Source organism: Alternaria alternata (genome assembly GCF_001642055.1).
Source record: "Alternaria alternata strain SRC1lrK2f unplaced genomic scaffold CC77scaffold_30, whole genome shotgun sequence".
Classification (NCBI taxonomy): Eukaryota; Fungi; Ascomycota; class Dothideomycetes; order Pleosporales; family Pleosporaceae; genus Alternaria; species Alternaria alternata.
This window is the reverse complement of record NW_017306219.1, coordinates 54,166-74,529: the sequence shown is the minus strand read 5'-3', so window position 1 is coordinate 74,529 and position 20,364 is coordinate 54,166. Positions and strand designations below refer to the sequence as shown.

Here is a 20,364-nt window from a genome sequence, read left to right as displayed (position 1 = left end):
CTACTTTCCGCACACTGTCGCATGCGCCAACAATTACTTTCCGTTACCCTCGCCACTGTTCCACATAAGTCGGATCATCGGATTGCGCAATCCGAATCCTTTGCTCATATTGACGATGCATCGATCGTTGTGTTTTGAACATGTTGGGGCATGACTATTGCCTCACGGCTGGCTAAAGGCGTTGCGGTCCGGACAACCGTCTCCGCGCTTACATAGTACCATTTCAGGCTGAACCCCACACCGCCATTCGCTTAGCCCCACGCGGTGCGGCTTATTGTGCTTTGTACCTTATATGAACCATTAAGAAACAGATGACTGTCTTGCGAAAATCCCTCGTCATCCTTTTCAAGATTTGCACGCTGGTCGGACTTTCGTTTTCAAGGTCATCTTAAGCTTGCGTTCCTGCTGCATCTTCTCATAGGAGTATCTACTACCTTCGTTTGCCTTGCTAGCCGTCTCGTCAACCAGCATCGAGTTTGATACTCGCGTTGTAGACTAAATCGGCAGAAACGCTAAGACTTTGTGCCCGTCACGCGTTTTGCTCCCGCATCGGTCTTGCGTTGAATTGACTTCTGCAGTGTCACTAAACATAGTAAGCTTCGCCCTTTGAGCCATGTCGGCCCTTGCGTCTCTGTATAACCAACCATCCCATCGCGGTATAAAAGTTTCCCCGCGGAGTTCACAGGTACAATCCTTGTCCATACTCCAACCATGATACAACCAACCCAAGATGGCGAGCGATATGAGCTCACAAGCCCAACCGAGATGCCCAAAGCTGGTGCATTCCTGTGGAATCAACGTATGATGATTCAGGTCACATGTCGTGGCTTTGCAACTGCGCAGTACATGCAACCCGAGCCTGCCAAATACGCCTATGCACCCAATCTCGAAGCCAAGACCTTTATGCAGCCGGAGCAAAACTACTATGCTCATCACCCCGGCCGATTCGTATACATCAAGGATGAAGAGAATGGCGACATCTTTTCAGCGCCGTACGAACCGGTAAGGGCAAAACTGGATCGTTTTACCTTCGATATAGGCAAGAGCGACATCAAATGGACTGTGGAGAAGCTCGGCATCCGCGTTGAGATGACATTTCTGCTCCCAACAGACGATGTGGCTGAGCTTTGGAACATCAAAGTCACTAACATATCCGATCGCAAGCGGAATCTAAGTGTCTACCCATACTTTCCCCTAGGCTACATGTCATGGATGAACCAAGAAGCGGAGTGGAATGCCAACGTTGGTGGCGTGGTTGGAAGCTGTAAGACCCCATACCAAAAGGCAGAAGACTATCCAAAGACAAAGTACCTCAAAGACAAGACCTACTTTCTCTGCGAAACCACACCAGTCTCATGGGAAGCAAAGCAAGAGGCTTTCGAGGGGGAAGGTGGATTACAAGCACCATCGGCATTACAAAATTCGCAACTTTCGAATAGCGATGCCCGTTACGAGACTCCAACTGCAGTTGTGCAATACTGGGCCGACCTGAAAGAGAACGAGAGCAAAGAGTATAGATTTCTCTTCGGTCCCGCATACGATGAAGCCGAAATCCTGGACATGCGCAAGAGATATCTCAACAAGATGGCGTTCGCGAAAGCAGCCAGGGATTACGAGGACTACATTATGAGAGGCAGCGGTTGCGTGCGTCTCGAGACTCCTGACAAAGATCTCGATAATATGGTCAACAACTGGCTACCACGGCAATTGTACTACCATGGCGACGTAAACAGACTTACAACCGATCCCCAGACACGAAACTACCTACAAGACAACATGGGTATGAGTTTCATCAAGCCAGAAGTGGCCAGGAAGGCTATCACGACTGCAGTAGGCCAACAAGAGAAGAACGGTTCGATGCCAGATGGTATCCTGCTAGCGAAGGGTGCGGTACTCAAGTACATCAACCAGATCCCTCACACTGACCACTGTGTCTGGCTGCCTATCGCCCTTGAAATCTACCTTGCCGAAACTGGCGACTACGCACTACTAGACGAGAAGGTGACCAGCATGTATGGCGATACATTCACTGTTTTCGAGCGCTTCAGCCGCGCAATGGACTGGCTTCTCTCGTCAAATGCACGAGATGATCGCGGCCTCTCGTACATTGCGCAGGGTGACTGGTGCGATCCCATGAACATGGTCGGTCCCAAAGGTGTCGGCGTATCAGGCTGGCTCACAGTTGCAACAGCCTACGCCGTCAACTTGTGGGCGCAGATCTGCGAAGACGCCAACAAACCGGATATCGCAAAGAAATACCGCACCGGCGCCGAACAGGTCAACGAATCGGCGAACGAGCACCTCTGGGACGGCGACTGGTACGCCCGTGGTATCACCGATGACAACGTTACTTTCGGCATCAAAGACGACAAGGAAGGTCGCATTTGGCTGAACCCGCAAGCCTGGTCTATTCTTGGGGGCGCGGCTTCTTCGGACCAGATTGCCAAAATGCTTCCCCAGGTTGACGAGCAACTCACAACACCCTACGGAGTAGTCATGTTCGGTCCGCCGTTTACAGCAATGCGCGAAGATGTCGGCCGCGTCACGCAAAAGTACCCTGGTCAGGGTGAGAATGGGTCAGTGTACAACCACGCGGCTGCCTTCTACGCGTGGGCGCTCTACGGTATCGATGAAGTCGATCGCGCGTACAACACTCTTCGCGCTATGATTCCTGGTCCTGACGAGGAAGATCTGATTCGTCGTGGTCAGCTCCCAATCTTCATTCCCAACTACTATCGTGGTGGTCATGGAATTGAGCATTTGGACCGTACAGCGGGACGTTCAAGTCAACTGTTCAACACTGGAACTGTGAGTTGGGCGTACAGATGTTTCATCGAAGGGTTGTGCGGCTTGAGGGGCGTAAGGGAAGGTCTGAAGATCGCGCCAAAGATGCCGAGTGCATGGGACGGCATGAAGGTGAGGAGAGAGTTCAGAGGCGCGGTTTTTGATGTGCAGATCAAGCGAGGAGATGTGAAAGATGCGAAGGTCGTGGTTGACGGGCAGGGAGTGGAGGGCGATGTCATCAAGAATGTCAGCGCTGGAAAGACGTACAAGGTGCTTGTGGAGGTACCGAGGGCAAAGAAGACGGGTACGAACGGAACGATGTCCAATGGTACGAAGACGAACGGGGTCGGTGCTAATGGGACAAAGTAGACGGAATATGAATGATCTCGCGAATTTGTAAATCCAATGTCTCATCATGCTGCCATCATTTACGACTAGAAGAATCAGTCACAAGGCGAGCGTGACCGTCTGCACGCGGCGTTCGTAATTGGCAAATCCACTCACGTCAGCCACGCGCAAAGAACATAGTCATGCTGTTACTCCACGCGCACGCTGCAACTTCCTCTACACCAATGCCCTTGATGCCAGCCACAACCAAAGCCACCTTCTCCATATTGCAACTCTCATTCCTCTCTTTCACCATATCGCCCCTAGTAAACTTGTCCTTCTTCTTGTTCCCCCAAGGCCACTTGGACGCATTCTTCAGATACGCTTTAGCCACTTCGCTAGACGCTTGAATATCGCCCCACGGTGCGTCTGTCTCGATCTGCAGGTTGGGTAGTGGTAAATGTCTGATCATTTCCAAGCTGTCGCGGTCTCGGAAGGCAAAGTTGTTGACGCTAACCTGTAAGCCCATCGCGACCAGTTTCTGCATCTGCTCTTTAGTTCCGACAAAGGAGTGAACCAAGCCAGATCGTAAAGGCAGCCGGTCCATATATGGTTCAAGTATGGAGATGAAATCATCGAACGCGGCGCGACAGTGGAGAAACAGGGGCAACTTCCACCCTGCGTTCACGATCATATCGAGTTGTCGCTTGAACACTCGTATCTGAACGTCCTTGGGTGCTTCGCCCAACTTGTCGTAGTCTAAGCCGAGCTCCCCGAAAGCGGCCAACAAATGCGAATCTTTTTCGTCATTGAGGGTCGTTGCAATACTGCGGGACAGGTCCTGATAGTATTCCTCGCCACCTTCATCTGCTTCAACGGCATGGTACGGATGCACGCCCATGGTGACCTTGACTTGCTCTGGTCGATGCCGGGCCATTGCGAGATTGAGTTGCGCATCGGAAGCGTACATGCCTGTAAGCATGACTTTCTCTACCCCTGCGGCCAATGCGCGATCTAGCACTGCGTCGAAGTCGGCCTCATGGTATTGTTTGCCCCGATATACACCAGAGAACTCTTTGACAGTTCCTGTTACAGCAACCTGAGCACCCCCACAATTGTTCTCAGCCAAGTCGCGTCATCATGGGGAAGGGTATGCGCGTACATCTGCATATCGGAGCTTTATAGATGGTACAGAGGGGGCATCTTTGGGAAAGCCCTCTAACAATAACGGTTGCGACATTGTGGTTTGAGATGAAGGGATATGACACGTTGAATGCTGAAATGATGTATTTCTTGAGGTGGATCGCCATCGGAACGGAGACTTCCGACCTCGGAATTCAAGAGTGGGTCGCCTCTCGCGGCTTCCTCTCGCGGCTCTGACACCCGCGCATTTAGCACGGGATAAACGCGCTACTGGTCATCGACCTTCATCTCTAACATTTTAATGATGGTCCTCGGGGCTTCGGCGCTGGATCTCATATGAAGCCCTGATGGTGACCATTAGGTGTAGAGTACAGATGTAGTCGATGGGCCAGTGTAGACTTTGAGGAAGATGTACCGATGTCGAGATCTGAGGCCGTCTTTCGCAACTTTGTGAACGCCCGGAATCAAGACCACCTTCTGGTCATTTCCAATGTGTTCGATAACGTGTCCTGCGCAGCTTACTTACTGCTTATTTTAGCTATGTATAGATAACGTAAAAAGTGATGAGCGTTGGTTTTATATCAACGAATCCAAATGGCTGCTCCTGCTGTGGGCAGAAACCTGCACTTCCTCCGCGAAGGTCATCGCATCATTATGCAGCGGGGTGGTCTTCACATGATCGAGCGACAGATCAATCAAAACCTGTGACTGTGGTCCAGATTCGGAGTCTGAAGAAAAGTCAATGAGTGCTGCAGTCTGCGCTGTACCAGTGTTACAAGAATTGCAGGAAGGATCATCGTGTTGATCTTCGCTTCCGGCTATATCGTGTGCTTGATCCATACCAGCATCTGTCAACTGCAGACAGGAATCAATTGCGGCATCTAGGTTGCTATTTCGTCGCATCAGAGTTCCATTACAGCGAAATTGAGCAGTTGCCAGGACGTACCTAGAGTTGTAGAAGACATTACTGACTAAGTCTCGGTCCAAAGATGGAAACATGGAACGAAGGTAGTCGAATTGAGAGTCTATCTCACGTTCTGACGCACTGTTTGATACAACTGGTGAGCGCTCATTGCCCGATAAGATATCCAAGTGTGCAAATTGGCCCACAAGATCGACAAGCGCATCGGCGTGGTGAACAATTGGTTTCGGATTCGCAATGCCTTTCCGCCGTTCGACTAGAAAGAACTTGACCTTTCGATTCCAATTATCTGTGAGCGACGTAGAGAAATTCTCAAGTGTGCTGATGACATCGTCCACTATCGGATAATATAAGGTTTCCCTATACAGCTCAGCTGGATTGTCGTGACTCACAGGATGGGAAAAGTTGGAGAGTGATTGGAGCCTCGGCAGCTGTAGAGCTATGCTATAAAACTTCGTCCCTGAATCGCGGAGCTGTGTGCTCGTTGTAGAGGGTTTTCTCTCCATACTCTCTTGACTCGCGTTATCGTCTCTCGGGGCGTTTGACGTTTCGCTGCTGCCGACTAACAACAAAGAATCTTGACTTCGCTGTGTCCGGACGCACCACATAGACCTGCCTGCCCATTTGTAGGCGTCGCTAGGATTGTTCAGTAATGTGACTGCTAGTTGGGCTCGGGGCTCTTTTTCGTAGGTTTGCCAATGCACGACACACCACCCCTGGCTCACGAGCATCTTGCAAAGACTTTGCACTCGATCTGCAGACATCTGCACTAGTTGCTGGCCCAAGGGGTCGCTACATTCGAAGGAATTAGTCTCAACGAAGCAGAGTCGTACGACAATCTCCCAGAACGCCATTATATCAGTGTCTGTGCCAGTCAGGTGACTTGACGGCCCTGTGATTTCGAAAGCTTTTCGTAGCCGATTGAAGAGAACATGCTCGCGGAATGGACCAATGGTGTCGTAGTCCAATCGGTGAAGGATGGCCGGAAAGAGTTGCTCTGCAACGGTCGAATGCCCGTACAATTCACGAAAAGACTCTTCCTTGATTCCTTGCGTGTATAATGAGCCCACGCTGCTGCCCAGGTGCCGAATGACGGTTTCGAGACTAACAACTTTCTGAACAAATCCCATCTCGACCGCCGTGAAGCCCATCAAGTCTTCAGATACGAAGCTCTCTTGGTAAAAGCCAACAGAAGTTTGCCTCTTCTTGCGTGTCAAGAAGAATGGAGCCATGCAACTATTGGACAAGGTGATGCCAGCCCCAGAGACACTAGGAGGTATTGCATACATCCAGCCCATCCTGCCTTGTTTGGTTAGAGCGGAGAGTATCTGGTTGAGAGCCTCCTCGGCACTATGGTTTGCATTGTAGAGAACATCTTTCAAACCCAGGATTCCGCACAGGGCGTAGTACTTGTCGCAAGCGACTGTGGCCTCCAAATGCTCGGCCAGTTGCAACACGGTCGCTTCCATATCGAGTTTCTCCGCATAAAACTCTCGAAGACAGTGACACTGTTTGCACCAAGACCAAAAGTCGTGCAGCCAACCTTTCTCCGGATAGCGTTGATGGAGGAAAGCTGCTATCCGTCCCACTGTCCCAAGCTCCATGTAAGCAACAGTTGATTTGTCTCCCCAGCTTAACATATATCGAGCAGAAAGAAGTATCTCTTGGAAGATCCACGCGCGCTTTCGCCATGATCCTTTCCAGAGGGCTTCCAGGCTGTCTAGACAAGCTTGCTCGAGTGATGGAGGGATTGATGCCACGAGAGAGATGCAACTCGGTGTGAACAAGCATCGATGTGAGGTAGAACCTCGATCAGGCGAGGTCTCGGCTATGAGACACTTCGTAAGCCTCAAAAGCTCATAAAGGGCCGTAAGGTCGACGTCTCTGAGCAGAAGGATGGTGCACCGTGCATCAAAATATATCTCATTCATGCGCGGAATCCAGTGTATTTTGTCCGCCAGTGAACTTTGGTCGATGCACTTTGAGTCAAGCCAACACCGAAAGGGATCCGGTTGAAACAGCTTGAGTGGGATTCTCTCAGCAATATCAGTGAGGGCTTTGAGAAGGTTTGTCGCAAGGTCCGTGGTCGCAAGCATAAGTAGGTGCTCTCGTAACAGTCGCCAACTCGGGAACTTATCCGCTGCGGTCTCTTTCCAGTCGCTCCATACGTAGGAAATGGCAAAGTAGCTTCCCGACTTTCCACTCGTGCTCAGCTGGAGCGCACCACTTTGGTCCAGCAAACGATGATACTGTTCGGTGACCGGATCGATCACAGCGAATGCCGATCGTCCAGGGGCTAGGAAGGCTCGTGGAATGGTAGCAGCTGCCATACTCGGTCTTCTGTAAGCTGTGCCCGCTTACAGTGCCACGAGGCTGAGGAATGGCAAATGGACTTTCGCTTTGATCAAGATGTACAGCGTGTTGCTTAGCCAGGTGGACAACAATATATCTCGTGCTGTCAAAGGCTAGTTGAGAGTGGGTATGCCGATGAAGTCGGGATTGGAGATGTTCAGGAGCAGGCTGTCTGCCTTCGTGATGCGGTGGCGTGCGGCTGGAGTCCCGTGACATCCTAATCTAGGTAAGAATACCCCACCAACACGTGAAATGTCGCATTCGTCGCCTGATTTTTGTAAGAGACGTCCCATTCGATGAACTAGAAGAGTTTTGAAGACATGTACGCTGATTTGCTGGATGCTGTAGTAGGACAATGTCCAATAGCATGCCCACGCTATCTTACACCAAATCAGCTTCACTGCAACTCATAGTGTCTCTGCAACTCATCTGTTATACCTGGACAGCTATGCCAGTAAACTGGTTTCGCAGGCCAAATTTTCGTTCTTATCGCTTGCAAGTGTCGGCTATGATCGCGTTCGGAGTTGACGAAGTCGCGTCCTTTCAGCTAGCAGTCATAATGCTGAGGTCGGGAACATTCACTACATTAGGCCTTGACGCCATATGAGGTCGCCTAGGTTAAGTCTACGAAAGCGTATGATGTATGAGAGAAGAGAGGTAACGGTCATAGGGTGGATGCGTGATGCGCTTGGCGAAGGGAACGGATAGTAGGAAGGTTGATGTCGCGCTCCAGGTGGCGCGGCGAATATAGGTACTTCCATACGAGTGAGAGGCTCATTAGACTTTGACGGGGATTCACAAGGGCCGGAAATTACACTCGATCTCAGGTGCGGGGTAACGTCAGCGTTCGTCTCCTTCTGCTGCTGTGCCGCATATACATCTCTCCTCTTGTATGTCTGATCGAGCACCAAGGTTCACCACCCCTCACTATCGTTGGTCGTGTCTGCGCCAACGTGATTTCGATGAACACACAACAGGTCCATACTGTTTCGAAAACCGCCATAGGCAAGGCGCAAGCAGACCTGGAGGAGATGCCAACTGAGCCTCTTCTTCCGCCACAGATCAGCGGGTCCTACAAAGTGAATGAGCGAGTCATCGCAGGTATATCAGCCAAAGCGGTTCTTGATTTGAGACTGACCTCGATCCAGCATTCCCCATTCCCAAGACTCAAGTAATAGACGCCTACAACTACGGCAAATCGCTGTGGGGTAAAACGGCCAAGATTGTTGTCCAGCTTCCCACCGGACAAACCGACAACTACTTCCTCAAGGTCTGGCCCCTCGCCGAGGAGCTATTGGGGAACGAATACTGATTCGACGAAGGTTGTATCTCTAGGAAGCATAGGAAGGCACATGTGCGAAGGTGAATACGAATCGCTCAAATCCATCTACGCAGTCTCCCCGTCATTCGTTCCACAGCCATATGGTTGGGGCCAGATCGACGAAGGTTTAGCAGAGACGTACTTTCTGCTTGCGGCTTTCCGAGATGTGGGAGAACAGGTATGTGCAATTTAGCTCTCTTGGAGTGACCGAAAGCTGATGTTCGAAGCCTGCAGACCCAGTCAATTTAGCTGCGGGTCTGGCAGACATGCATCAACGATCCATCTCGCCAACCGGCAAATTCGGCTTTCACTTCTCCACGTGCCATGCGCGTATCGCTCAGGCTGTCGATACCTGGGAAGATTCGTGGTGCACTCTGTATGGTCGGCACCTCGGCCATGTCATGAAGCTTGCTAAGCCAATTCTCCAATGGCCAGAGTTCGATGTAGTCTGCGATCTCACACTCCAGAAAGTGGTACCACGTCTCCTGTTGCCTCTCCAAGCAGAAGGTCGAATCCTAAAACCATGCCTTCTCCACGGTGACTGTTGGGACGGAAACACAGCAATCGAAGCGAAGACAGGCGAGGCTTTCGTGTTCGACGTTTGCTCCTTCTACGGACACAATGAGTACGACATTGGCAATTGGAGGGCACCGCGCCACCGCCTGAGCAGTGAAGCATATATACGGAACTACAAGCAAAACTTCCCAGTATCTGAGCCTGTGGAAGACCGGGACGCCAGAAATTTGCTGTATTCGTTAACGTTCAACATTGGTAACACTATCTATATCCCAGGTTCACAGCAGCGCCAAATCGTGTTTGACGATATGCATATGCTGTGCCACCTCTTCTGCCCAGACGAGCTGAAAGCTGCAATGGACAAACTCAAAGGAGACTCTACTATCGGTGAGAGCTCGCAAACAGGCCATCCAACGATGCATCAGAATGACGGTTTTGTGGAGGCCGAGGCGCAGGGAAATGAAGAAGAGGAAGAGTGGCTGCTCTAGATGGAGTCTCGCCGCTCTATGCGCGCCCCAATATTCGGGTTACTTAAGCAAGTAGAGAGCTGACTGGAACCGGCATATGAAAGATGCCTATTTGATGCTGCTGTCGTGTGGTTGATGAAAGCGATTGCGATAAATGAGGGCGCAATGAAGCTTCGGTGTGCGCGTCGCGTGTCGCGCGACGACGCTACCGGCTTTTAGCGCTGATTGAGCACGCCCCGCCTTTTCTTGGAGTTTTGCCATTCCGCCACGCTTGATCCGACACCATATGGCCAAAAGCCGCGACGGTCAACCTGAGCTATCATGGTGGCCCTTGTAAGTCACTATCGCGTTCTCATGCGAGCCATCAGTGGCATTGATTCTATTGGCCTGCCTTGCTTGATCAGGTAGATATGACCAATCGACAGCTACCACAGAGTGGGGCGAATGAAAACTTCCACGGCACCACGGTATGCTAACCAGCTAGGAGAAGATCACGACTGAGTCACGGATTTCTTCATTATGACACTTCGAGCAAGCAGCAAATACTTCAAGTATAGAATGCTGCATACATATAAGTCAAATTGAAATTACTATCATCAACACCAACACCAACAACAATTGGCCTGCTGGCCCAATGGCAAGGCGCTTGACTACGATTCGTCGATATCAAGAGATTGCAGGTTCGATCCCTGCGTAGGTCAGATGAAAGGCAAACATCATTTTTTTTTCGTCTCATCGATAGCACGAGTGGGGAGAGTATCATCAGACATAGGCCAAGTTTGGTCGAGTCACATGCTGAGACCGCTTAGTACATCAATGTGTTCATGGAATTAATCCATTGAATACGAGTAGAACTTTTTTTTGTTGCCTTGGGAGACTTCGGGAAAGTATTTGGCACTTTCCAACATGTAGATGTTACCGTCGCTCACTACATATGATCATCATACGCTTATGGGTCATCGTCTTTCGCTTATTGCGCAACTCTAATGCCATACGCAGCATACGGAAAGTTTTGAAGACTAGACCTCAGCTCCGCCATTCCATCCTCCGATACCATTCGTCCGTCTTCAGTCACCACAGGATCCTTAGCAACCCCCTCCACGGGCTCCCCATACCTCGGCACATTGCCATCCTCCTCCGTCCTACCTATAAGCACATCCATCTCCCTCCCTTTACAAACCTCCGCCAGCCCAGGGTGAGGCACCCAAACGACCCGCATACCTGCCTTTCTCGCTGCCTCAACCCCAGCAATTGAATCTTCAAACACTAAACACTCACTACGCTCCAAACTCCGCTCTCCGCGGGCTGTCTCAGCATCGTTTAGTCTCTTTAGAGCAAGGAGGAAGATATCGGGTTCTGGTTTCTTCTTACTATCGGACATTTCGGGGTCGTCACCAAAGACGTGGAAGGCTGGGTCATCGAATGCTTCGTTAATGACTGGTATGTGCGACGTCTTCAGTGCAAACTTTTGGTGGCCAGCGGAGCTAGCTAGTGAGAGGAACACGGGAGGCGACGTTCTTGTTTTGAGGGTAGTAAGAAGTGTCTCGACACCTGAGAGCAGCTTGCTGTTCTTGAAAAGCTGTGTACTCTCTTTCTCCTTTGCTGACCATTGTGCGGGTGTGAGGGGTACTTGGGCCCAGTCTAGCAGGCGCTTTGTACCCTTTAAGAAGAATGAGCGGGATGGAAGATGGCTTGAGGCTGAGCAATACGAACCCTTGTGCCTCTACTTTGCTGTGTAGCTTTGATCTTCCAAGGATAGTCTGGTCTTCCATACTCGCGGAGGATGTTGTTGTAGATGTCCGTATAGATGTCCTCGGAATTGATGAGAGTGCCGTCTACATCGAAGATGCATGCGCGTACTGACGGCAGTGAGGCCATGGAGACTGTTCCGGCAACGTACCAAACTCTGACAGGGTGTGATCAGGGGGCCTTGTGTTCTGGCTCTGGGGCTTCAGCTTTGTGTGTGTTCTACTTCGAGTGTATGGCTCGGGGTTAACTCCGTCTACCCCGCGGGAACTAAACCACATGAGGATTAGCTTGTCCATGCCCAGCATATGATGCATCTTGGAAGCAGTCACTACGACCGACGTTCATTCTTGCCATACAGCAGCTGAGTCTCAGGTCTGGGCGGTAGAATAGAGGCGTCTCTTCTCATGTATCGATTTACTCTCCTCGCCGATTACTATTGGCAAACCTAACGCATTGGGATCCATACCTCCCACTCCATCAATACACCATCTTGTAAGTTTCATGTGCAGGAACTGCAATCGGATGCGTCCAGATTCTTGTCGACAGATAAGCCATCACGGGTTTGCTTCTTCGACAGCCTGCAGGACAATGTTTATCACGAGAGATCATCTCCTTTCGGCTACCTCCAGTATCGCTGCACCATCCTGCTAGTCCACTCATACTCCGCAAACCCGCTCTTTAACCAATTTCAGACTTGCAACATCTAGAAATTACCGAGTGCATAATATCGTATGCATCGCTTCCCCTGTATCCAACTGCCGGTCAATCATCCTCATACCGAACGTTCCTGAATACGGGATACCAATACATTCAAGTGGGTGTCTGACATGCATAGCAACTCCCTCTACCAGCCTAGTTCTACAATATTGAGACTTATTCTACTCCACAGTATATCGTGGGCGCTGTGCGAATGACTCAGCTCGTTGTCACATGCCACTGCGAGGCTGACAACTTGACTTTAGGTACATGGTGGCTGCATGGTGAGGGTAGTCAAATTTCTCTTCACGAGAAATCTCCACTTATGCTGGGCTAGACTTCAGAAGACTTATACGTGTAAGCAACCTGGCTAGTGTCTGGCGGCAGCGTATCTTGTTCGCAGATGTTCCCCACACGGGTCGATCAGCCACTGGCGGTTGTGTGTGCGCCACGTTATTTTCACTTCATCCTTCAAATTTGGGGGCTGACCTGAGGCTGCTATGTGTGGTAGTGTGTTCTCACGCAGTTCAGACCGGATGATAAGCTGCTCAAACCGTGGTGTCGAGTTGGTGGTGAAGGCTTCGGACTACCTCCACAACGGGTTACCTCTATCGGGCAACCCATCGCCGTCTCGACAATCGCTAAGACGCCTGCTACTGACCGCGCCTGGGGTGACGATATGTACAACCACCTAAACGATGTAACAAAGCGATTTTGCGCAGCTGATGCAGCTAGGAGACGACTCAAAACTGATACGGCATCGCAGAGCTGCGGCATAAGAGCGGCATAGCCAACCTGGTGTCATGTACGTAGCTATTCTTAGCGCTAGATCATTCCCAGTTCGTATCGCAACATCGTGAACCCAGGATCTCGTCGTAGGGCTACGGAGGAGAGTCCGAATCGTCCCGCATGTTAGGCGCGCCATCGCACCAGTTACACGTTTGTCCAATGTCGGCAGTGTGTAACGAGCGAACGTGCTGCTAGACCCTGAGATCGCCAGACGACATCGCCCACGAGAGCGCCGGCCCATAGCGCTCGACTGCAGCGAAATCAATAGGAGAGTTTTCAGGGAGCTAACATGTATGCGCGGAAAATAGATTAAAGCTGGCGTATGTAGTCAGGACGCTGATTGGCTGTGATAAGACCCTTTACTTATCCGGTAATACCAAGCAGCGGGACACCTGCCTAAGCGAGTACTAACAAGATAGCGGTCCGTATGTTGTCCCTGTTTTTTCTTGCCTTGTCAGCCGCAATATGAGAAAAGTATACTATTGAAAAGATGCAGCTCGCGTGCTGATACGTGCAGGCAACGCCGCAGTCATGCAGCCCGGTTGTCACCAACGTACTTACCGAAGTTGGCATACTGTACGGCCGTGATGTGGCATCGGTCTGATCAGGCGCGGCAGAGCATGGGCTGAGCGGTGGTCGAGGTGTAGAAATACAAGACGCTTATATACATCGTCTGCCTGGGATGCTATACGACATCCTGGGTGCTGTTAAACAGCCGGTGCGCCTTCTTGCACTCGGAACTTTGTCAATTGCATATACTTTCATCGTTCGTTTGACTTTCCCATTGCGCCACAGATGGCGCAACATCACGCCTCGCGGCAGCCATTTAGCCTACTGCTCCTGGTACTGTCCCTGGTATGGTACGCTAGCGGACAAAGTACCGCGACACCCGACCTACCCAGCAATACCACAACTCCTGAACCAAAGGTAGGATGGAACGCCGAAGGATGTTACACAGACAGCGTCGGCGGTCGAACGTTGTCCGTGGGGATGGGAGTGGCCGGTGCTATGACCAATGCGAAGTGCAGAGACGCATGTCGAGCAGGTGGCTATGTTCTGGCTGGTACTGAGTATGCTGGTGAATGTTTCTGTGACAATCAGATCAGAAACAATGGCGGCCCTGCACCTGACGGCGAAGTGGGGTGCAACATGGCATGCAATGGAGATCAAACTGAGATGTGCGGCGGCCCTGATCGCTTGACGTTCTTCCGATTCTACACAGGTGGCGAATCGACCGTTTCGGCAACTGCTTCACCTACTGCTTCGCAGACAGCATCTGCGACCAAGACTTCTAGTGCATTGCCTGTTGCAACAGGACTCCCGGACGGATTCGAGTACAAGGGCTGCTATGTTGATGGACCCGGCTTCCGCATCGTCAACTACCAACAACCCGATGATCAAAGTATGACTATCGCCTCATGCTCCAACGCGTGCGCGAAAGCTGGTTACGAGATCGCAGCTATGGAGTACAGTTATCAATGCTTCTGTGACAATACCGTAAGTCCAGTCAGGTCTGTCGATGTACCAACCACTGACGCTCGCAGGTGAGAATGGGTGGCAAGCCTGCTTCTTCCGAATCAGAGTGCAACACAAAATGCGCTGGCAACCAGGATGAGACTTGCGGAGGCCCCAACCGAATGAGCATCTACTCAAGCCAAGATCCGTTGAAGGTCATCAACGCTCCGGCTCCTATCCAGAATGTGAGCGATTGGCAATACCAAGGATGTATTACCGACACCAACAACCAAGTTTTTCCATGGAAGCTAGTGAACCAGACAGGCAACTCACCACAATGGTGTCTAAGCCAATGCCAAGCCTTCGGTTATCAGGCAGCTGGAATGGAGTATGGTGAAGAATGTTATTGCGGAGACCTTGATGGGATCGAGAAAAGTGGCTCAAAGACAGTCGCAGAGTCTGAATGCAACACTGCTTGTCCGGGCAACCCCGAAGCCCTGTGCGGCCAAGGCAACCGACTCAGCTGGTACAAATGGGAAGGCGATCCTCTATACGTATGGGAGTACCCCAAAGGCATTGCGGCTGGACGCTACGATTTCTTGGTTGGCGGTCCTATCATCCCTCTAATTTCGCAGCCTGGTGTCAACGGCAAGGTTTCTCTCCTCGAGAAGCATGGAACAGGTGAGCCCAACACCACCGGTGCGTATGAGTTTGATCCTTCGATTGGTGGCGACATTTTCCATGCTTTCCGTGAGCTGAGCGGCATCAAGACGGATATCTTCTGCGCTGCAGGTCTGACTATGCCGGATCGTGCTGGTCGGCAAATTAATATTGGTGGATGGTCGACGGATTCGTTGTTTGGTGTCCGCATCTACTGGCCGGACGGTTCTGCCGGTGTCAACGGCACGAATGACTGGCAGGAGGATGTCAATAGCGTCAAGCTTCAGAGAGGCCGTTGGTATCCTACAGGAATGGTCATGGCAAACGGATCGATGTTGATCGTCGGCGGGCAAGATGGCTCCAATGGTCCGCCGGTGCCGAACATGGAGATTTTGCCTACCGTTGGGCCTGTGTACGAAGCGCAGTACCTAAGGGATACCGACCCGTACAACCTTTATCCCTTCCTAGTCGTACTGCCGTCAGGTGGTATCTTCATCCAGTACTACAACGAGGCTCGTATCCTCGACGAAGTTAGCCTAGACACAGTCAAGATCTTGCCAAAGGCACCAGCTGCCGTCAACGATCCTACCGGAGGGCGAACCTACCCGTACGAGGGTACTCAAGTCCTTATGCCTCAGTACTACCCTTACGACGCTCCGCTGGAGGTGCTCATCTGTGGTGGCGCGGCAAGACAACCCAAGTGGGGTCTCGACAACTGCGTCAGTATTGAACCTGATGTCGCCAACCCCGAATGGACTCTTGAGCGCATGCCTTCTCGACGTGTCATCTCGTGCATGGCAACGCTACCAGATGGAACTTATCTGATCCTGAATGGCGCTGAAGTTGGCGAAGCAGGTTTCGGTCTTGCAGACCAGTCGAATCTCAACGCTGTTCTGTACGATTCCCGAAAGCCACGACATCAGCGTATGAGCATCATGGCTAACACGACGATTGCGCGCATGTATCACTCCGAAGCCGTCGTCATGGACGATGGGAGGATCCTTGTGTCAGGCTCCGATCCTCAAGATGAGGGCAAGCATCCCCAGGAGCACCGCATTGAGGTCTTCCTCCCACCCTATCTGCTTTCTGGTCCAGCGCAGCCTACCTTTGAGCTACTTCAAAACGACTGGATCTGGGAGGAAGACTACTCTTTCACGGTGACTTCGTCTTCCGGTGGTCCGATCAAAGTGTCGCTGCTCGGATCTGAGTCTAGTACTCATGGAAGCTCGATGGGTGCGCGTATCCTGTTCCCGAGCGTGTCTTGCTCAGGCGGAGCATGTACAGTCAAGGCGCCCAAGGGACCATACGTCGCCCCTGTAGGATGGTATAGAATGTTTGTTCTGGATGGGCCAACACCGTCGCATGCGAAGTGGGTTCGTCTGGGTGGAGATCCAGCTGCACTCGGTAACTGGCCTGACGCTGCTGCCTTCCAACCCTTGCCGGGTATGGGACCCGTAGGCGTATCGAGCAAATCGATCGCGAACGCAACCGTACCAAGATCGATGTCGACCGTTGCTCGCAGCTTCCAGGGCTGATCAGGATCTCGGGGAGCGTCGAGCAAGCTAATGTCTATTTGTTAATTTGTTAGCGAAGGTGGTAGTACTCACGTCAAGCGGGCCCTATAGTACTGCAATACAGCATGCATGGCATAAGAATTGGATCAATCTTGATGTTTCTAATGTACATGTGCGAACAGGTCTATGTCTGGTGCCACCGATGGTTAGCGCTGATGTAAAACCCAGTATAGTGAGCGTGCGCGCAACGTACTATTGGCAGTGACCTCTTTTGAGTTCAAGTTGTTCGAGTTAATGCCTCCTTCTGGGACCTAGCGACGGGAAGCCGGACGTCCTCCTACTGGCCGCAGTCTTGCCTGCCTGAGCCAATGAGCCCTCATGTCATCTCTTCGTCTTCTTCATCGCTGCTTGGGAAGCTCCATTCACTTGACTGGTAGTAGTCGTACTCTTCGTCAGACCCTGCTGTACTGAGCGCTCTTGCGCCATACGTTTGGGTGCTGAAGGCAGAGTAAGCAGACCTCCTCGGCGATGGCGACTTTGAACGACGTCGCTTAATAGTCTGGACGTAGCTTACAGTACTGAGATGGGTGCGTAAGCTGTCTCGAGCCGGAGACGGTGAGCGGTGGCGCTTCTTGGTAGTCGTGGGGCTCGGAGCTTTTGGTTGCGCATCGTCGCTTGTGGAATGAACCATGGTGCGCTCATCCACAGGTTCAGGGTCGCCTTGCGAAGTCGTCGGCCAAAGACGTCTCGGAAAATAATATCTTCTTCGAATGCGCTCCTGGGTTTCTTCCTCGATTTCTCGCGATTTGGCTTTCTTGGTTGGCTGTTGTGGCATATCCGCCGTCACTAAAACCCACCGTTCGAGATGGTGAGTGGATCCAGAAACGCCAACTGGGGCTATCAGATCATCTTCCTTCTGTCGCTCTTCTTGCCACTTGTTCACCCGTGGAGCTTTCCGCAGACGCGAGCTGTCTTGATAGTGTTGCGACATAGCGATTCGTGGAGACGCAGAGGCAGGCGCAACCCTAGACTTGCAACAGGCGACTGATGATCTGATTTGGTAGCGAATGACGAATCAGAATTGGCCACCTAATGAAGTGATGTTGGGCGGCAGCGGCAGATGGCGCAGACAGCCGCGTGATGGCGGGAGTAGACGCGTCCGGCAGAGTCGCGTTAGACCCAGAGCCTGCGATGACGCGCAGAGTGCAGGCAATGAGTGTCAGGGAGGCGCGACCGAGCTCTTTGGCGGTCCCGTTCCTCAAGAGATGATGTCTCGATGTACTAACAAACGCTCAACGCTCCTGCATGGAGTCGACATGTTCGCAGTTGATCGGCACCCCTTGCGGGTGGGTGGGGACAGAGGCGCGCATGCTTGGCGCCGTCGCGGTGACAATCTACTTTCTTTTCACTACAACTCTCAAAACTCCTTCATCGAGGCTCTTGTATCTCTGCATACCTTTACACAACAGTATTATCACATGTTAGCTTCGGCTCGCCAACATCCTGCAGCAGCCACTGACGACTTCGGCTAATCCTAGCCGGAGAGAGACGCGGCGATTACGCCCGGCAGCCCGCCCTGCACCAAACCCAACGCTCATGTCCGATGATTCGACATCCATAGACCGCTTACGACGACTTGGGCCAATTCCGACGGAGCGAGTTAATGCAAGCCATCTCCACGTGCCGTTCCTGCCAGATAGTCCATGAATAAGACGCGGCATATGAAAATGCGTGGGAAACTCCGCCCGTTGACCACCTCTCCTCACATGATTGGCCCAACTTCTGAAAAATGCGAACCTAACAACGCAGCACTGATCGTCTACGCTTGGGTTACCACTGAGCTGGATACTGCGCAATCCATCTAAAGCGCGCTGGGGGGTAGCCTAAGGCCGCTAGTTTGATCGTTACGTTTTGCCTCGTGCCTCTCTCTGTCGAGAGGAAGAAAAAAAAGAGAACATGTCAGCATCGAACAGTTCTCCACGCACTAACGGGAGCGCCCTTGATTACTCCACCGCTGAAGAGGCTAGCAGCTCCGGTCCGTCGCTTCAAATCGACGTGCGTTCCCTGTCCCATCGCTTGGCTGTGTTAGCCTGCCCGACTGACAGCTGGCATTTAGAGTGAGGACACCGAGGGGCAAAGCGATCAAAGCGACGAACGCGACTCTGAATTTGGTGATTCTGCTTACGGTGACAATCGATCTTCCTACACCATGTCCGCAACCTCGTCAGTGTTCAACTTTCGCTATGAGAATGGCAGGCGGTACCACGCCTACGCCGAGGGCCAGTACCCGGTACCTAATGATGAGGTGTGCAGCTTACCGACTTAAGTAGCAATGAGTTGCTGACACCAGCCCAGGTGGAAGCAGATCGACTGGACCTACAACACCATGCCTTCAGACTGACACTAGATGGGAAACTCTACCGAGCACCTATACCAAAAGACGTGCAGAATGTGCTTGACATAGGGTGCGGAACTGGTATCTGGTCTATTGAATTCGCTGATGAGCATCCATCCGCGCGTGTTCTCGGCACTGATCTAAGTCCCATCCAGCCCGCTCAAGTACCACCTAACTGTGAATTCCTCATCGATGACTGCGAGGCGGACTGGATCTTCCGCGATCCGTTCGACTTCATCCATGCCCGAGCCATGGTAGCAGCCATCAAGAATTGGGACCGCTTCTTCGAACAAGCCTACGTCAACCTCAAGCCAGGAGGATACCTTGAGTGCCAAGACCTTGCCTTCCCCATACGATGCTTGGACTCTGGCGTCACCGCGGAAAATTCCCCACTGATCCGCTGGTCAGAGCTCTTTCTCCAGGCTGCTAAAGTCATCGGTCTCGACGGAACGGGACCGAGACACTTCACGCCACAACTACGGAATGCAGGCTTCAAGAATATCAACCTCAAGTCGTACAAATGGCCCGTTGGTAAGTGGGCAAAGGGCGCGAGATTCAAGGCTCTCGGTCGCTTCGTTTATGAAGATCTAATGGATTGGCTTCCGAGTAGTTCGCTGGGCCTGTTCACGCGCGTACTGAAGTGGTCGAGAGAGGAAGTAGAAGTCTTTCTATCGGAGTGCAGAGCGGAGGCTAAGAGAAAAGACCGACACTACTACGCTGATGTGTAAGTTGTTGTCATCGCGAATGATTGGCTCTGCTGATTCAACAGTTTCTTCTATCATGCTCGTAAGCCAGAAGGTGCGAACTTTTCAAGCCAGGAACAAGACTTCGTATCATGGGAGGAACCAATAGATCGTGATGAGGATGATGACGGCCATCACGCTAGACCATCAACTACAGCCTCTGCTTCCTCGGTGCCGTTGTCTTCGGCGACCACAGCGGAGCAAAAGTCAGAACCGTCGACACCACCTACTTCGACCACTCAAGACAAGCAGCCGTCAGTCAAAGAAGGTGATAATGAAACATAGATGTGGTGAAGTCATGGAATGTATATAGGAAGAAATAGAATAGTGCAAACAAATCCGCAACAGCTATTATCGCCGCGCAAACTAACAGCAGTCGTACAGAACTAGAAGCCGACAAGAAGACTTTGCAAAATCCGTTGATCGAGATAAGCACAACAATCCTTCCATCGTAGTTCTACGCAACCCCACTCGCCCCGTAAGCACACACACACACACCTCCAACTTCTCTCATGCAGGTAATTCTTCCTT

The 20,364-nt window shown here is 51.7% G+C and overlaps 9 protein-coding genes and 1 non-coding gene across 10 annotated transcripts; 6 read left to right on the top strand and 4 right to left on the bottom strand.

Moving 5' to 3' along the window:
* Window positions 1–433: 433 nt before the first annotated feature.
* CC77DRAFT_551281 (Six-hairpin glycosidase) lies at window positions 434–3,221 on the top strand. The gene has a single exon (XM_018532150.1). The coding sequence runs from the start codon at window positions 712–714 to the stop codon at window positions 3,151–3,153; it is 2,442 nt and encodes an 813-aa protein (XP_018380081.1). The 5' UTR covers window positions 434–711; the 3' UTR covers window positions 3,154–3,221.
* On the bottom strand, window positions 3,222–4,839 carry CC77DRAFT_550267 (Mg-dependent DNase). Its single transcript, XM_018532149.1, has 2 exons — window positions 4,274–4,839; window positions 3,222–4,210 (listed from the first exon to the last, which is right to left on the bottom strand). Exons 1-2 carry the CDS (start codon window positions 4,349–4,351, stop codon window positions 3,290–3,292), a joined length of 999 nt encoding a protein of 332 aa, XP_018380080.1. The 5' UTR covers window positions 4,352–4,839; the 3' UTR covers window positions 3,222–3,289.
* Window positions 4,831–7,506, bottom strand: CC77DRAFT_1013751 (hypothetical protein; the record flags this gene model as incomplete). The annotated part of the gene is made up of 1 exon (XM_018523860.1): window positions 4,831–7,506. One exon carries the CDS (start codon window positions 7,504–7,506, stop codon window positions 4,831–4,833), a length of 2,676 nt encoding a protein of 891 aa, XP_018380079.1.
* Window positions 7,507–7,850: 344 nt separating this feature from the next.
* On the top strand, window positions 7,851–8,600 carry CC77DRAFT_1025554 (hypothetical protein). The gene has a single exon (XM_018526088.1). It carries the CDS (start codon window positions 7,884–7,886, stop codon window positions 8,133–8,135), a length of 252 nt encoding a protein of 83 aa, XP_018380078.1. The 5' UTR covers window positions 7,851–7,883; the 3' UTR covers window positions 8,136–8,600.
* CC77DRAFT_1025553 (putative Ketosamine-3-kinase) lies at window positions 8,492–9,929 on the top strand. Its single transcript, XM_018526087.1, has 4 exons — window positions 8,492–8,629; window positions 8,677–8,798; window positions 8,851–9,027; window positions 9,077–9,929. The coding sequence occupies exons 1-4, from the start codon at window positions 8,560–8,562 to the stop codon at window positions 9,851–9,853; spliced, it is 1,146 nt and encodes a 381-aa protein (XP_018380077.1). The 5' UTR covers window positions 8,492–8,559; the 3' UTR covers window positions 9,854–9,929.
* Window positions 9,930–10,452: 523 nt separating this feature from the next.
* CC77DRAFT_t99 lies at window positions 10,453–10,533 on the top strand. Its single transcript has one exon. It is a non-coding gene; the product is annotated as a tRNA-Arg (tRNA).
* A 154-nt stretch (window positions 10,534–10,687) lies between these two features.
* Window positions 10,688–11,792, bottom strand: CC77DRAFT_1025551 (haloacid dehalogenase-like hydrolase). The gene is made up of 2 exons (XM_018526086.1): window positions 11,546–11,792; window positions 10,688–11,492 (listed from the first exon to the last, which is right to left on the bottom strand). Exons 1-2 carry the CDS (start codon window positions 11,708–11,710, stop codon window positions 10,803–10,805), a joined length of 855 nt encoding a protein of 284 aa, XP_018380076.1. The 5' UTR covers window positions 11,711–11,792; the 3' UTR covers window positions 10,688–10,802.
* Window positions 11,793–13,945: 2,153 nt separating this feature from the next.
* CC77DRAFT_974676 (galactose oxidase) lies at window positions 13,946–16,776 on the top strand. The gene is made up of 2 exons (XM_018535904.1): window positions 13,946–14,563; window positions 14,611–16,776. The coding sequence occupies exons 1-2, from the start codon at window positions 14,057–14,059 to the stop codon at window positions 16,714–16,716; spliced, it is 2,613 nt and encodes an 870-aa protein (XP_018380075.1). The 5' UTR covers window positions 13,946–14,056; the 3' UTR covers window positions 16,717–16,776.
* Window positions 16,777–16,879: 103 nt separating this feature from the next.
* On the bottom strand, window positions 16,880–17,931 carry CC77DRAFT_549429 (hypothetical protein). The gene has a single exon (XM_018532145.1). The coding sequence runs from the start codon at window positions 17,684–17,686 to the stop codon at window positions 17,072–17,074; it is 615 nt and encodes a 204-aa protein (XP_018380074.1). The 5' UTR covers window positions 17,687–17,931; the 3' UTR covers window positions 16,880–17,071.
* Window positions 17,932–18,651: 720 nt separating this feature from the next.
* Window positions 18,652–20,118, top strand: CC77DRAFT_948187 (S-adenosyl-L-methionine-dependent methyltransferase; the record flags this gene model as incomplete). Its single annotated transcript, XM_018535184.1, has 4 exons — window positions 18,652–18,750; window positions 18,818–19,000; window positions 19,051–19,814; window positions 19,860–20,118. The coding sequence occupies 4 exons, from the start codon at window positions 18,652–18,654 to the stop codon at window positions 20,116–20,118; spliced, it is 1,305 nt and encodes a 434-aa protein (XP_018380073.1).
* Between the last annotated feature and the right edge of the window lie 246 nt (window positions 20,119–20,364).

Coding starts and splice junctions, on each gene's coding strand:
- CC77DRAFT_551281 (XM_018532150.1), top strand. CDS start 712: ATGATACAACCAACCCAAGATGGCGAGCGATATGAGCTCACAAGCCCA.
- CC77DRAFT_974676 (XM_018535904.1), top strand. CDS start 14,057: ATGGGAGTGGCCGGTGCTATGACCAATGCGAAGTGCAGAGACGCATGT. Junction 14,564..14,610: donor AATGCTTCTGTGACAATACC/GTAAGTCCAGTC, acceptor TGACGCTCGCAG/GTGAGAATGGGTGGCAAGCC.
- CC77DRAFT_1025553 (XM_018526087.1), top strand. CDS start 8,560: ATGCCAACTGAGCCTCTTCTTCCGCCACAGATCAGCGGGTCCTACAAA. Junction 8,630..8,676: donor GAATGAGCGAGTCATCGCAG/GTATATCAGCCA, acceptor ACCTCGATCCAG/CATTCCCCATTCCCAAGACT. Junction 8,799..8,850: donor CCGACAACTACTTCCTCAAG/GTCTGGCCCCTC, acceptor GATTCGACGAAG/GTTGTATCTCTAGGAAGCAT.
- CC77DRAFT_549429 (XM_018532145.1), bottom strand. CDS start 17,686: ATGTCGCAACACTATCAAGACAGCTCGCGTCTGCGGAAAGCTCCACGG.
- CC77DRAFT_1025551 (XM_018526086.1), bottom strand. CDS start 11,710: ATGGCCTCACTGCCGTCAGTACGCGCATGCATCTTCGATGTAGACGGC. Junction 11,493..11,545: donor AGCAAAGTAGAGGCACAAGG/GTTCGTATTGCT, acceptor TTCTTCTTAAAG/GGTACAAAGCGCCTGCTAGA.
- CC77DRAFT_1025554 (XM_018526088.1), top strand. CDS start 7,884: ATGTCCAATAGCATGCCCACGCTATCTTACACCAAATCAGCTTCACTG.
- CC77DRAFT_550267 (XM_018532149.1), bottom strand. CDS start 4,351: ATGTCGCAACCGTTATTGTTAGAGGGCTTTCCCAAAGATGCCCCCTCT. Junction 4,211..4,273: donor TAAAGCTCCGATATGCAGAT/GTACGCGCATAC, acceptor GGGGGTGCTCAG/GTTGCTGTAACAGGAACTGT.